At 39.5% G+C, this 15,717-nt stretch overlaps 2 protein-coding genes across 2 annotated transcripts in view; both read right to left on the minus strand.

Moving 5' to 3' along the window:
- The window catches only part of LOC142358562 (uncharacterized), a 65,682-nt gene extending 58,081 nt beyond the window's left edge, over positions 1–7,601 (minus strand). Inside the window, exons 1-6 of the mRNA XM_075409962.1 lie at positions 7,528–7,601; positions 7,406–7,459; positions 7,299–7,333; positions 7,156–7,224; positions 6,996–7,086; positions 6,743–6,926 (exon numbers count right to left, since the gene is read on the minus strand). Of these exons, the coding sequence (XP_075266077.1) occupies positions 6,743–6,926; positions 6,996–7,086; positions 7,156–7,224; positions 7,299–7,333; positions 7,406–7,459; positions 7,528–7,589 (495 nt within the window). The 5' untranslated portion in view covers positions 7,590–7,601. The remainder of the gene's footprint in view (positions 1–6,742; positions 6,927–6,995; positions 7,087–7,155; positions 7,225–7,298; positions 7,334–7,405; positions 7,460–7,527) is intronic.
- The window catches only part of LOC142358572 (proteasome subunit beta type-3-like), a 361,488-nt gene that overhangs the window by 208,635 nt on the left and 137,136 nt on the right, over positions 1–15,717 (minus strand). The gene's annotated exons all lie outside the window — the stretch shown is intronic.

The raw sequence follows: 15,717 nt of genomic DNA on the forward strand, positions 1-15,717 counted from the left end.
ACCGAAATTAGCCGCTGTTGGTTCCCATAACCAAGATTGGCAAGAACAGAAAAAACAAGTGAAAAAATGATTTTTTTACACAAACAATTTCGAACTACTTTGATGTCATTTTGGAGCTGAACATACTTCTGTTTCGGAGTCCGACGACACAAGGGCTAGTATCAATGCCAATCAGCATTAAAGATGGTAACTAAGAACAAAGTTCGAGTAACGGGCATCAAAATTGGGCTGTATGGGTTTATTTCTATTTCTATTTCTGGTTTCGTTTTTTGATACTAACTTTTGAATTGAATTTCATTTTGTATTGCTTCGCTGCGAAACTGCTCTCTGAAACAATTTTAGCAGAATAAGAGAACAGTGAAACTAGCATAGAGAAGTCAAAAACATTTCATGCAAACTGTTGAACGAGCTGTGAACTAAGGCAAAGCAATAAAAAATTTAGTACGACGAAGTTAAAAAACAGCAGGACAAGTCCTGACGCACAATTCAAAGAATTTTCATTGACTAAACAGAAAACTAGACCTAGAACGGACTATGAATGGATTGGGAAAACCATTTAGAAAAAAAATCCGATCCAAAAAAATCGAAAACTAAAAATCAAAGTGAAATTGCCGCATGTGCACAAAAAACCACTAGCGAGAAAGCAAATTTTTGTTCAAACATCGTTTTCTCACTCTACTTTAAATTTAGAGCGAAAAAATTTCACGCCGCAAAGCCACTCGCTTTTTCGCTCCACTTCCTGTTTCGGCATGACCAAAATCACTACTCCAATTTGACTTCAAAAATCATGAAAATGTGTGAACAGATCTTAAAAAAAAGACAGCGCCGCAATACAATTCCAAATTCTTTGAATTGTAAAAACATAGCAGGACAAGTCCTGACGTACAATTCAAAAAATTTTCATTGACTAAACAGAAAAATAAACCTAGAACGGACCATTAATGGATTGGGAAAACCATTTAGAAAAAAATCCGATCCAAAAAACCGAAAAAACAGTAAAATTCAAAGTGAAATTGCCGCATGTGAACAAAAAACCACTAGCGAGAAAGCGAAATTTTGTTCAAACACCGATTTCTCACTCTACTTTAAAATTAGAGCGAACAACTTCCACGCCACAAACCCACTCGCTTTTTCGCTCCATTTCCTGTTTCGGCGTGACCAAAATCACTACTCCAATTTGACAAAAATCATGAAAATTTGTGCACAGATCTTGCCCCAAGACATTGCCCCAATACAATTCAAATTCTTTGAATTGTAATAGGAGCGCTATAATAGCCGACTGAGAAGCTGAGGAGGCTATTAACCATATACTTTTTACTATTCAGTAGTTTGAATCATCACAAATAACAACACTTTATGAAAAAAGACACCACGCACCCTTAGAAAGAGTACACGATCCAACAAAATTGGGTAATCACTGACAGACAATGCAAAAAAGCCAAAAATTAAAGAAATAGACAGAAATAGACTATCTTTGAAAGCCAATAGCAACGCATCGATATCCACATTCTCTACAAATTAGCGAGAAAATAGAAGAGTTAGGAAAGGAGGTCAAAACATCAAAAATAACATCAAAATACTCTCATGATAACTACCTTCAATGTGAAGCTTTAAAAACTAAGCTCTACAAGGCAACTCCGCCATTCCAAAAAATGTTAACGCTGAACTCGAGATATTATTTTTTTTATCAAATCAATCAATATTTTGAATGTTAACCTGTATAGTATGGAATCAAATTCGTTTACAAAAAAGTAGACCTTTGCAAGATTCGCAATCGACGGTCTATTAATGTTTGAGTAGCTGCAAAAATTGCATGAAAAGATCAATATGACAAATGAAATTGTTACCAACTTCATTTTAGAGAAATTAGAATTATTCCACATCATAAATTGAGTTGCTCTAATGATTTTGTGTTTGCTCTTCAAGTATATTTACATGAAGCGCAAAATACAATATAACATAGCAAGCAGATTAACATAGTATCGCTGCAAAATCGGGACCATATCCTCAACAATGTAAATTATAGCCAGCAGGCAGACTCTGAATTAATAGCAGCGAAATTGACTTAAGTACAGCAGATTACAGATAGGCCCGTATACGGATGTGAGTTAAAACGTCATCCACAAAATACTATTTAAAAACTTTTAGCGATAAATTAAAATGGCTTGTTAAAACTCACTCACAGGCGCCTGTTTATTAGGGACCTTCATTAAAAATAGGTTTCACTGAACTGCGATTCATTTGAAAATAATTTGAGTTTTAAAGTGCGCGTTATTTTTTAAAGGAGATAGGTCACGTACAGTCGAAATCTAATCAAGCAATCAACCTAAAGGCTATTGCTGGCAACAGAGTGAGAAATGACGTCAACCGCACAAATGCCGTTAGTGAAAAAAGTCATTCAGAAAATTTGACTTCAGATTTGATGCGGAACAAATAAAAATGAGCGTTCGACAAAGAAACAAAAAACCGCCGCAAAATTCCGGAGACGACTCGAAACATAAAACTGAAAAAATTAGGACGAGAGACGCAATTGAGAGCAAAAACTGACAGAGCATCTGATGAATTTTAAAAGCTTCCAAAGGCTCACGGAGTTGTTGATGAACCAACAATAACGGCAAATTTGCTGAGTTTATTTACTAAACACCAAAACCCACCATAATCTGATTTGTTGCAATATTGTGATCGAGTTGAATTACTATTGAAATATGAATCAGCGTGTTAGACGTGGGACGAAAATTATGAGGGTGGTAGTGACTAGTAAAGAGAAGAAATTGGCGGATATGATACTAGTAAGCATGGAACAAACAGCCCTCGGGCAACGGCTATTTGCTGCCAGGACTAATGAAATGGAAGCTGGGCCGGAGTCGGAGATGATAAGGGAAAAGATGGAGAGGGAGCGGGCCAGGAGAAACTAAAACTAAACTTATATCTAGCTTCATCATCATCGTCATCATAATTGTATCTATTTTCATCATCATGATCGTTGTTTTATGTATATAGTCAGGTCAGGTTTGTTAATTTAACTTATTGTAGTTTTGGCTCCACTTTTCGTACCAGATTAACGTGACCGAATCCTTCGTCATTTACCGAGAACGCAAGATAAATAGCGGGAGCCGATGGGCCAGCGTGCGTGCCTGCATAACTTTCCCAGTGACCTTCTGGCTGTCCTGGTGAACTAACCTAGATATAGATGTTAGTTGCGAGCGCTCGGGCACTCATCAGGTGGGTCAAACTGAGCTCGGTAACATCTTCGGTCGAGTTACTAGAACGTACTCCATCGGGAAGGTCAAGTAGGTAACGATTCTTTCCTGTTTGTCGCAAACGTTTCACCCAATCTTCGATGACCCCACCGAAATCGCGACCCCCAGTAAGTACGACCGACAATGCTGAACATACACAATTGTAAGTGTAATGACTCGTACGTAAGGTTCTTAACTGAAACTGATTGACATCGAGAGAATCCGAACTGAAAGAAATGTAGCAGAGTGATTACAGATGTATTGTTAATAGGATATTTTAAATGATCATGTTATCGTGTTACTTAATTTTGCAACACTCGGGAACGTGGTATAGTTCTATCCAATGGGATTCCAAATTGCTTACATATTCGTGCTACTCGGAGCCGGTAAATGTGAACCATAGGTCCGGTCTTACGAACCTCGATACGAAGTTGGCACTTTTCGCACTGTGTCACAATTCGCTGGCAAATCGGACGTAATCTTTCGACGTGGTACTTGCCACGAGCCAAACGCTCAAATTACACGCAGTTAGGGAGACCTTTGTCTTGATGCACCTTAAGAAGCGTAGGGTATGCGTCTTCACTGTGAAGGACTTGTTTCCCATTTTTGTAAAGTTTTCCGTCCCGGATAGTGAATAGTCGAAGCTTCGTCCGGAAATGTCGTTCTTTGCGAGTAAGAAGCTTTGAGGATGTCGTAGAGAGCTCTTTGTAGTGTAATATCTTGTTATACTCACTGACGTCCATTATAACTGAAAGAAACCAGAGTTTTACAAAATTCGTAATTTTGGCCAAATCTTAAAATTTTTACAAGTTGTGACCGAAATTCTGTACACCCCCCCCCGATTTTTTGAAGCCGATATGGCTGAACCAAGCTGGGGTCACCATCACCCTAGGGCACCCCTAAGCTACTTACAAACCAGGATTCGTAGTGCCAGCTTTACCCAGTACGGATCAATTAACACTGAGGGGAAAAACTGATAACTTTGGGGTAAAATCCGAAATTCGCAATTTTTGAGTTTAATGAACGCTATTCATATTAGGGTGCAATAAGACCCTGAGCCTAAGCCTGATTAGTTGGAATACGAACCATAACCCCAAACCACCTTATGTAAACAAAAGAGCCGGAAACACATATTTAGTAGGTAACTAAGCATAAGTTGAGTTGTCGACCATTTTGATTATTTTTGGTAACTATTTGTGAACCTCGTGACTAGGCCGCAAGCCTGCAACCGCTTAATCGATACTCCGTCCCCACCCCAGGAATTCCCCTATACAAACAAACTGCCCGTAATCCCGGATAATCTCGGAACTTGTATATGTGTCGTAACTTGTATGTTTTTGACGGCCATCTTGACTGACCTTAATAAGTGCGTTTGGTATTTAACACGTCACAATATTGCGGCATTGATATTACGCAATGTAAACAAAGTGGCCAATAGCATTGTAGAGAGCTGAACACTTGTGTCATAATGACGGTTGTTTGTTTAAGCAAACAAATTGTTTGCTCAGCTTAGTATAAAAGCGGCTTACACTATAAGCGCACCGCAGAAGTTGCAAATCTCGAACGAGTTAATTTTCGATTGTTTGACTTTGCCGGAGCGATTGAGCGAGAAGCTCTGAACTGAATAGTCGCTGAGTAGAGTGATAGTTATTTGGCAGAGTTTTGCATGTTAATTCGAGCGGTTAGCTCGGTTAGCGTTCTAGCGTGGTTCAAATCGCTAGGTGACTATTTAGTAGTGGAGCGATTGCTCTGACAGTTTGCGAGTTACGGCGTTTATTGCGGGTATATAATCGAGCCGTAGTTTATCGTTTCGCGGGATTTTTGGGTTGATTTGTGCTTAAGCATTACTAGTCAGTACTCTTAAGTAGTCTTAAGTAGTTCTTAAGTGTATGTCAGTTAGTGCTGTAGAATTGCTGTTACAGTTGTATAGCAGTTGTTGGATTGTTGCTTATTTAGATTTATAATTACTATTACCTTGTTTAATTATTTATCTATGTGTTTTGTTAACTGAATAGTTGCATTAACTGTTTTGTTTGAGCCGAAGAGAGCAAGTAAACGGGGTCATAAACAAGATCGAACCACTTAACAATAAACTCTTGAATTGTGAGATCTGGGCGCTAATTCCCGTTCTAGGCTGCCTAATAAAGTTCAAAATCTTACAGTGGGGATTGGGGTGTATTGTGGGGGTCAAAATCCAAGAACCGCTCTTCACACCATAAGCATAAGTCTCCAAAACAGTTTCTGTGAATCGCATATTTGGAGACTAGTGAGCTGAAAGGCTCTAAGAGAACTTACTGTCCGTTGGGCGCTACCTGTTTATCCCGTTTTTGAGGACGAAAAGTCAAATGGGTCAGACAAAAAATCGGTCAAGCGAAAAATCGAACAAAAAAAGACAAACAGTTCTAATATGATTGCTACAAACTAGGTTTGAGAGCAATTAAAAATAATTAGAAAGTTATACAAATTAATTCAGCAAAAAGTGCCCCTGCCTAGGCTTCAAGTGTCACCAGAATCTCTACAAAATAGCGAGAAAACGGAAGCAGGCTTCATTGCGAGAGTTAGGAAAAGGCCAAAATCACACAAATAACATCCAAATATGACTTCTCTGCAATGTCACTTTTCTAAGGAACGACGGAGAAAAATAGAACATAAACTGACTAATGTAGGAAGAAGTGCTCTCGAACGACAGACGGGTGCAAAAACATTTATTCCCCAGCGGGATTCGAGCCATTAACCTCCCGCTTTATTACCATGTGCATTACCGACTTTGCTATTTGGCCCTTAATACTGCTATGCTGCAATCAACTTTATATTAGCAACAAGAGTGAGAGCAATAGAGATCACTCAAAGATGAATAACGAAAGCGTGAAACAGTCACTTGAGAAGTCAAGGAATGTTCAAGAAGAAAATCGCAAAATGTCAAGCGAAAAAATAGCATAAAAAAGACCAACATGTTTACAATAACAGCTTTTCAAGAGCAATTAAAAACACCAAGAGTATCATAACACGAGGGATGACTTCAGACGCTAACAAATTTCAACACAACTCCTCCAAATATAAATATAGATCACATTAATATAATTGTATAAAAATAAATCATTTAAATTGAGTTGAACAAGTTCGAAGCTCAGCAAAAAAATGAAAAACAGCGTTAAAATTTTGGGATCTTTTCCGTTTGTGCCCCCCCAGTACGTTAAACTCCCCCCAGTGACAGAGCACGTGCCATTACATAGTAAATCATTATGTAAAAATATTGCACGTGCGTCTGGGGGTTGCAAATAATATGCGCCCACTAAGCTGGGGGGGGGGGGGCACAAACGGAAAAGATCCAAATTTTGACACAATGTCAGCCAAGAATATAGTCTTAACCAGTAATAAATTTCACGTTTTTTAATCATTTCAGGGGTGTGATGAAGTTTGCCGCTCAAGAAATATTAAACAGCTTTTCTCAAAAAACGACCTCACGTACGATAAATTTGTTTGCTTATGAATAAAAATATTACCCGTTCAAGGTCTTCTGGTGTTGATGGAAATGGCTTTCTATTTTTGACATCCCAGCAAGGAATTGGGACAATTACTTCTTCAATTTTTTCATCCTCGTGGAATGTCCTGGACATGTAAATGCACACGAGCTGATCTTTAGTTTTTGAAAAGACAATGAAATCTTTCGCAACACGCATTGATCCACTAAAAATAATCAAAATCAGAATAAATGGATGATTTAATGAACAAATGAATGGGAAAACTATAACATACGATTTAAGACCATTTCCGTATTGACCAACGACGTTCGTGTCCATGGCTTTCTTGGCTGACCGCCCAAAAGTAATCACGCGATGGCCTTCATCTAATTAAAATTCAAATCTTGTATTTCTAAGTACTAGTGTAATTGAAAGCAACTTTTGAACAATTTTACCTCGGTTCATTCCGCATCCATCATCAAGAAAACAAAGCATATATCCTCCTCTAAGATCGTCATTGCGTTCTGTTGAGTGCAAATATTATTAATTGACAGCTATTTAATTTTACCAATAACCATTCAAGCTATTAAAGATTTACCTGAATATATTTCAATTTTCTTTGATCTAGCATCCCTAAAATCATCCGAAAAATCATTCAAAAATCAAGCTTATATTATAAATTCATCATTTTAAAAGAATACTTACTTAGAATTGTCGATGAGCTCAGCAAGAGCCCCAAATAGAAATTCGTGAGTAGTGCTGAAAGACAAGTTAAATTAATCAAATCACAACTCATTTTTTAAATATTTTCGCGGCGCGTAACTTACGAATTTGTGTGCAGATATTCAAAGGAGAGGGCAGCTCTGCTCAGGCCAGCATATGACGACATTTGCTGGTCTAAAAAACTGCAATATCTGCATTTATAAACAGACCTTTCGTGTGACAACACAATATGTATAACATGAAAAATAACGGATCTTTTCGTTTGTCCCCCCACCCCTAGCACGTTATGCGCCCCCAGTTACAGAGCACGTGCCATTATTGTTGTTTTTGTTGTTGTTGGGAATTCGCAGCGGGTTTGCTGCAGGGCTGATTTATGCCCAGACGTCAGTTGTTAAAATAGTCCATTTATTTTTTCATGCAGGGCAATCGCAAAAGGTTTGCCAAGTGCAGACTTTCTTAACGCAAAATCGTTTATTGACAAACTCCAACATTAGGTTTATCAGTCTCTTCTCGGTCCATAAGGTCTACTGAATTCAACATATTTCTCTAATCGGTTTTCGAGTCTGCAGTTTCGGTAGGTGAATTCGCTTCTAGCTTTTTCCGTTCTTGTTTTTTGTAGCCGGGCTTCCTTTGGGCGTCCATTGGCGTTGGTGAGGTCAGGTAGTTCGATGCAGTGCGAGCTTTCATGCGTGACTTTCGCAAGTAGAAATAGGTCGTTCACTTGGAGAAACATAGCAAGGGGAGAATGTTGAGCCGCCGAAGTTGACTGATGTAATTCACTCCTTTGTTTCCCGTGATCCATTTCACTGCTTTCTTCTGAAAGCGTTCGAGGTTTAGTAGCTCGCTTCGTGATAGGTTTATGCATGTTAAGCCGTACAGCAAAACGGGTAGGAATAGTGATTTGTTAAGCGCAAGTTTGATGAGTGGTTTAACTTGTACTGCGACGTTTCGCCTGAGGAGGTACAGTACTTTGTTAGATTTCTTGAGTCAATCTTCTATATGTTTACTCCAGCTCAGGTCATCTTTGATGTGAATTCCCAAGTCTTCTACTGTATCTGCATTTGCCAAATCTTCACCAACAATATCGAAATTTCGCCTTTTCCCTCGAAATGTTATCTGAGCACATTTGTCCAGTGCCAGCTCCATCTTGTTTAGTCTGATCCACGCTGCAATGCTGTCTAGATTTTCCTGGATGTTCCAATGATATTTTCCAATCACCAGGATTTTCTGGTCGTCTGCGAAGATGAAAGGGTCTGAGAACTTCAGCGCGTCGGTTAAGTCGTTGATGAAGATGCAAAACAGGAGCGGGCCTAATAGTGAGCCTGAGTCACTCCACTATTAACGTCTCGAACACTGGAAGTTGTGTTATCGGTTAACGAGCTGTTTCCGGTTGCTTAGGTAGTCCATGAGAATTTGTAGGAGACATCCTCCTACCCCAATATTTGCAACCTTTTTTATTAGCTCGAAGTGAGGTACTTTATCGAAAGCTTTCGAGAAGTCCGTGTAGAACGCAATGACTTCTGAATTTGGATTGTTATCGAGTGCATCGTGGATCTTTTTCAGGAAAATAATCATGTTTGTGAAAACAGATCGATTTTTAACAAATCCATGCCGGTGCTTTGTCAAGAAAGTGGCAAAGTGGACGTAAAGAGCCATGTAGATGCAGTTTTCCAGGATTTTAACTTCTATGTCCAGTAGGAGCACTGGACGGTAGTTTTATACGTAGCGTCTGTCTCCCTTCTTGTAGATTGGCGTCACAGAGGCTGTCTTTCATGTGTCATGTATCATTCTTTGCTTCTTTATCACCTTCAGAAGCTTATTAAGAACAACCGAGATTCGTCGTGACGTTTTCTGAAAAAAGCAGGAGGGGGTCCCTGGATTTAGTAATGTCCAATTCGGACACGAAGGAATGTTTTTTCAACCGATATGTTAAACTTTGTCAATGTAGGATTTTTTTTGGATGTCAGAAATGCTCAATGGTTGTTTTGGCGAAAAAACTGAATGGAAGAACTCGTTCCTAATATCGACTTGTTCGTGGACAATGATGCTCAGTTTATTACCACTCACGATTTGCTTCGGAAGGGTGGGAGTTTTATTGAGTCTTTTCAGATGTTTGAAAACAACGTCGGTGTTTCTTGTGGACATAAAATTCTCCCAGTAGTCTTTACTGTCTTTCTCGGCTGACTCGGTTACCAAGTTCTCCAGCTTCATCACTGCTGCTTTCCGATAACTCGTTGGTTTTCTTTCAATGAGAATTTTCTGCCTATTCAGTTTTTTCGTAAGATTTGACGTGAATGCAGCGATCCATGGAGTGAGGCTTTTGCGATGTCTGGTTTTTTCATGTACATATGTCTCAAGCACTTTGTCGAGAGATTGGTAAAATTCATCACATTTTGTGTTAACGTTTGTATGGCAAATAAGTTGGAACGGGTTGTCTTTAAAAAATTTATTCATTCCATTGTAGTCAGCGTTACCAAAACTCCTGAATGATTGGTACAATTTTCAGTTCAGTTACTGGGCATTCGATCAAAAGATGGATTGCATCATGATCAGTGCTGTCGTATGTCCTGGGGAAGGACCGATCCTTTTCGGCAAAGAGAAAACAGTTGCGATAGAAGGCCACGTCAAGGGTGTTATTTGAACAGATCGCAAAGTCAATGGCTTGTCTGAACAGAGGTTCATCAAAGATTTCGTTGATTTCGTTTTCTTCCTCATTAGAGCTGCTTGCTGTTTTCCAGTTTGCATCCGGTAAGTTCAGGTCACCAAAGATTAGGGCCAGTTGTGACCTTGAAATGGTTTTAAGGACTTTTTGGAAATCGTTGATATAATATCGGTATGCACTGCCTTTTGGTGGGTTGTAGAACAAACAGATTATCACCTCAGATCCGTCTAGTTGAATTTTGCAGGATGGGCATGAGTCGGGAAGATCCGCATTGATCGTCTTAGAGTTTAGAGAGTTTTTCACCGCTATGAGGCTACCAACGTGGGCGTTTTTATCTCCCAAGAGTGTATGGTCGCTTCGATATATGTTGTAGTCAATTAAAAGTATTTCGGAGTTGGTGATCAATTCGTTCAGCCAGGTTTCGCAATATATGACAGTATAGTCCGCTATTTAGACCGCATTGGCAAGTTTTGCTCTTCTGTCGATGTTTACCAGACTTCGTGTGTTGAGTTGAAGAGTGTTGAGGAAACCTAGTCATGAAGACTCGGTTTTCTCAGGGTCTAAGTGAACGTTTCTCCCGTCATTGAACATCTCTAAATTTCGAATTTGCAACTTCTCTCGAGGAAGGCCTTGGTCGAGTAGTTGACGTCTTGTTTTCTGAAAGATGTTTTCCTTCATTGCATCTTCTCGCAAGAGAGCAGGCAGGAAGTAATTGTTCCGCTTTGTGAGATCTTCCAAGTGTTCATGACTTTTCGCCAAGGTCAGGCGTGCTTGATGTTCGTTCGCTACCTTGAACAGAAAGTGTCTAGGTTTTTTCGCTCGGGGTCAATTTTGCCAAGTCTTTTAAGCTCAAGAACATGTGGCTCAGTTCCAGTCGTAAACATTATTTCGCTCAGTTCAGAGTTCGTTAGTACAAAATTTTTGGCTTTAGATTTCCATGGGTCTTCTTTTAACCCTTGGATTCTGAAATATTGGTTGATATTGTGATTTGAATTTTGGGCCCCTTTTGGGTTTCCAGCTCGTGATTTTGTCCACGGCGGCAACAGCCGTGCTTCTCCAATTTTAGAATCGACTAAGTCCGTTAGTCGCTTTTCCATGTTTTTTAAATTTTTACCTACTTTAAGGCTTTCCAGTTTCTCAGAGGCACTTGCTAGCGCACGTCCTCTGAAGAAATTATCTCGCTCGTTGCTTTCTACGCACGTGTTGCACAGTAGCATTGCATTTATTTCCATTTCTTTTATTCCATTTATAGCAGAAGGTGAGAGGGCGGTACATTCAGTGGTTAGATGCATGTGGGTGTGACACAATGCACACTCTCTTGGTCCGGTATGCCTCACTTGCATGTTTTGCAGTTTCTTCCCATGACGTGAGATCTTCTATTTAAGTTTCTAGGTTCAATTTGATGGGTGCCAAGGAAATTAATCACTAGGTATTTACAAAGTAAACTTAAAACTGACGACTGGTGTGTAGTTGTAGATTGGTTTAGATCAGTGCCAAGGAACCTAATCACTAGGACCTCACAAAATCAGGAACAACTTCAAAAATGAAGCACTTACTTTGTACTTCTTTGCTTGCTCTTGCTTCTTTCATCGTTGGGCTTGCGACGGGCTTTGTCGTTTCTTGATGATTGCTGTCAAATTGCTGTCGTTTTTCTTTACAGTAGAGAGGGTTTTAATTACAGGGGCTGGTTTTTGATGGAGTTTTCAGTACTCCGTTATCAGCTGTCGATCTTTTGGTTTTTGGCTCGACATAAGGTCACGAACAACGTTTAGGGTGGGTATTCCTGTTGCCCTTAGCTCCTTGTAAACGTTGGGAGCTCCCGCTTGTTCACAAAAACTATTTTCACAACCTTTCGTAGTTACTTTTGTATTTCGGTGACTAGCTGTTCAGCAGTTAGGGGGCTTTTGGGGTCAGATTTCGGATTGGTTGTGGAGTTGTTTATAGAATCGTGTCAGAGGATGATTTCCGTTGATTTTGGGAGTCGATTGATTTGATGAGAAACAATCTTCAACTTATTTTTCGCTTGAGGATGCAGGTTGTAGCCAGACTTCGTGGTGACTTCTGGAAATTGTCGTTTCTCTCGGATATTTTTTCCCAGGACGTAGTGAAGAGAGCAAGCTCCAAAGATATACACCATTTGGAAAGGACCACCACGGCTGCCCTGATGAAACATATGACCTGAAATATATATATATATATATATATATATATATAATTTGAATTTCAGGTTATATGTTGAAATATATATATATATATATATATATATATATATATATATAACCTGACATATAAATTTATTCACATTACATAGTAAATCTTTATGTAAAAATATGCGCGTGCGTGTGGGGTGCAAATAACAAGCGCCCACTGAGCTGGGGGGAGGAAAAGATCCAAAGTAACATCTACGCCAGAGTAACTGGCCAATGCGAAGAATGACTCGGAGAAAACTTACCTTCTAACAAAAACTACAAAAAATCAGGCGCACAACCAACGCGACTTTATGTGCTTGCAAAGGTTCACACAGAAAACACATCAATGCGCTCCGTTTTGTCTATTCCGGGTAGTCCCTATCACCACTTAAAATGATATCAAACACAAACATCAGCTGAGAAAAATGCAAACAAAAACAGACAGCACTAGAGAACAAACAACTAATGGCAAAAGTAGATGAATCAAATTAACAGCCTCCCTTCTTTAACAACAGTTCTCATTGAGGCATCAATAGATTCGCGCCGCCTACGGGTTCTTGAGCCTCGAATGTTGAGGATGGAACTCCTTAGGAGAGCAAAGCTGATTCTTGTCCTTAGATATGCTATGTCACCGTAGCTGTCCTCCTTTTGCGCTGAGAGCTTCCACGCGTTGTTTCAACGCTTTTGAAGCTGATGGGCAAGCTCTAACAGAAAATGCGAAGACAAAAGGACAGAATGCTGCTTTCTCAACATCAACAAATCTTTGTTTTAATGGTCTTTTTAATAGATGCTTGATACTTGTAGGCTTTGCTACTGCTTTCAGGGAAACTTTCCGCAAGCGGGTCGAAAAATTGGGTTTTTCCCATTATAGCCCCCATTATGGCATAATTACTTAGCCAGCATCCGAAAACACCCAAATGTGCCTCCGATAGCATACCTCGGCAATACGAGAGGTGAATCCGACAGAGAAAAAGCTGACCTATTCATCCGTTTCCTTAAAAGTGTTTATAATCAAAAGAAAACAACGCAGCTCAATCCCCAACATCGAATTTTAAACACCATTGCAATTAGAGATGTTGAAATTGCAAAAAATTGGAAAATCTGAAAGTTAAACAAAGCAACAGGACCAGATAAACTGGGAAACATCATCTTCAAACAATGCTCATAATCTCTTAGCAAGGCACTAAATTTAGTACTCCAGACAGTACTAAACAAAGTCGTGTACTTGGAGTACTGGAAAATCAGTCAAATCTCACCAATCCTCAAAAAAGGTAATAAAGCTGACGTCAAGTGTTACTGACCCTTAAGTCTTTTTTGCTGCATCTTTAAAGTATTTGAAAGACTTATCTTCAATGCCCTCTTTAGGAACTGCAAATTATGACTGCATCAAAATCAGTTTGGATGTAGAAAAAACAGATCTGCCACAATTCTACATTTGGTTTTCTTAGAATCCATCTATAGTGAGTACGACGATGAGACGGTTGACAAACTCACAATCTTTAATCTGAACTTTGCCAAAGCCCTCGACAAAGTTTCTCATCATATCCTTATTGAGACACTTAAAAAATTTGAAATAGATGGTAATTTGTTGACACTTCTGCATTCATACCTTGAAGACAGGCAACAGTACCAAAAGATAAATGATGATTATTCCGATTACGTGGATGTCACGAGTGGTGTGCCGCAAGGATCCATCCTCGGACCACTACTGTTCCTGAGTTTCATTAATGATCTACCCAATATGAAACCTTAAATAGAAAACTACGGCTTTGCATATGACATTAAAACGATCGCACAGAGCCAAACGGAATTGAAAGCCGGAACCACCCACATCGAAATGTGGTGTAAGCAAAACCAAATGGAGCTCAATGCCCTAAAATGCAAGCTACTGAATCTGAAAGGTCAAATTTCAGCAAGTTCAAACAAAGCTAACCTGAAAGGAGCCCCAGTACAGCGAGACCTAGGGCTCTTCATCTCCTCAAATCTCAACTGGACAGATAGTTGTGAAAACCGGATCCAATAAGCAACTGGTGCCTTTTTCCAGATAAAGCGTAACATATCAAACAAAAGAGGCTTCTCAAGAAAGCTATACGCCTACGCAGGATATATTGTCTCAATCTTACGTACTGCTCGCAAGCGTGGTATGCCAGCAGGACAAACATATCGAAATTCGAATCAGTTCAGATAAAGGCGACAGGGTGGATTGTCAATGGACAAGTATCAGGATAAAAGGAACGACTACTAAATCTCAAACAGCTACCACTTAGTATGTATGCTGAGATGCACGTCTTGCTGCTTCTAATATCACTAGACCAGAGTGAATACAATGTTGAAATTGAGAACATGAAAAGAAAAAACGAATCAAATACTAGGCAAAATAGCAGGCGCGAATTTTAAATAACGAACAATAGACTTGCAAAAGCAGATGGAAACTTCTTCCATCTAACAATGCACCTTTACAGCATTGTCTCCCGCTTATACAAAAACTACGGCGAAGTACTCAACAAGCAAACAATCACCAACATCTACTGGGAATACTTCACAAAAAGTTTTATTCAACTGACCAAGTGCACCTGGCGAATAATGTGCAAATGTGGAACATGTAACTACTTGAAAAAGATAAACAGAAATGGATTTATAAATACTGGGATTGACACCCCAGGGGCAATAGCCCGAAGCTTGAACTACTACTACTATTACCGTGATTGGAGGGGCTATATGTTATCTAAAAACTAAGCTGGGGGGTCTATAATGAGAAAGACCCAAAAAATTTTGCATCAAGAAGTTTTGTTTAGCCTTGGCTCTCAAAGTCCGTTGACCTAGATATCTAATATTGCATCACAGGTAGTCGCTGATTTTAGAACAGAGGTTTTTCTTTGCAACGGCCGAAGATGAGGTTCGATAGCGACTTTTTGACACACATCACAACAAGAACGCATAGGAGTCACGGAGTCCATTACGTCTTTTGTTCTTGAATCCTCTGTTTGGACACTGTATGCTGTAAGCCAAAGTGGAGTTTTCATGGCAATCTCATATTGATGGCTTGGCTACTAAGTCCCAGTCGTAGCGAAGGGAAAGGTCCTAATGAAACTCGCTTTTGCTCAAATGAAAGTGATATCACTACAATGGCATAGGGTTCAACCAGCTTAAGCTCTTTGCCTCCCTTCTTCAACGAGAGCTCCTACAGAAGCATCAGCAATTTAATGCCTCCTAAGTGTCCTCAAATGCAGAGGATGTAGCTCCTTAAGAGAGCGAAGACTAATTTTGTCCTTTGAAATGAGATGATTTCATTGTACGTGTGCACAATTTGCTTTTTTGCTCCAAGAGCTTTGATAGCAATTGTTTCAGCACGTTTGTCCAGTTTCAGCACTTTTGTTCAACACTTCCACCAGTGCAAGCAAAGAAAATGAACAAAGCAATGCTTTCTCAATAACACTTACTCT

Source organism: Convolutriloba macropyga, chromosome 2, assembly GCF_964194025.1.
Source record: "Convolutriloba macropyga chromosome 2, txConMacr16.3, whole genome shotgun sequence".
Lineage (NCBI taxonomy): Eukaryota > Metazoa > Xenacoelomorpha > Acoela > Convolutidae > Convolutriloba > Convolutriloba macropyga.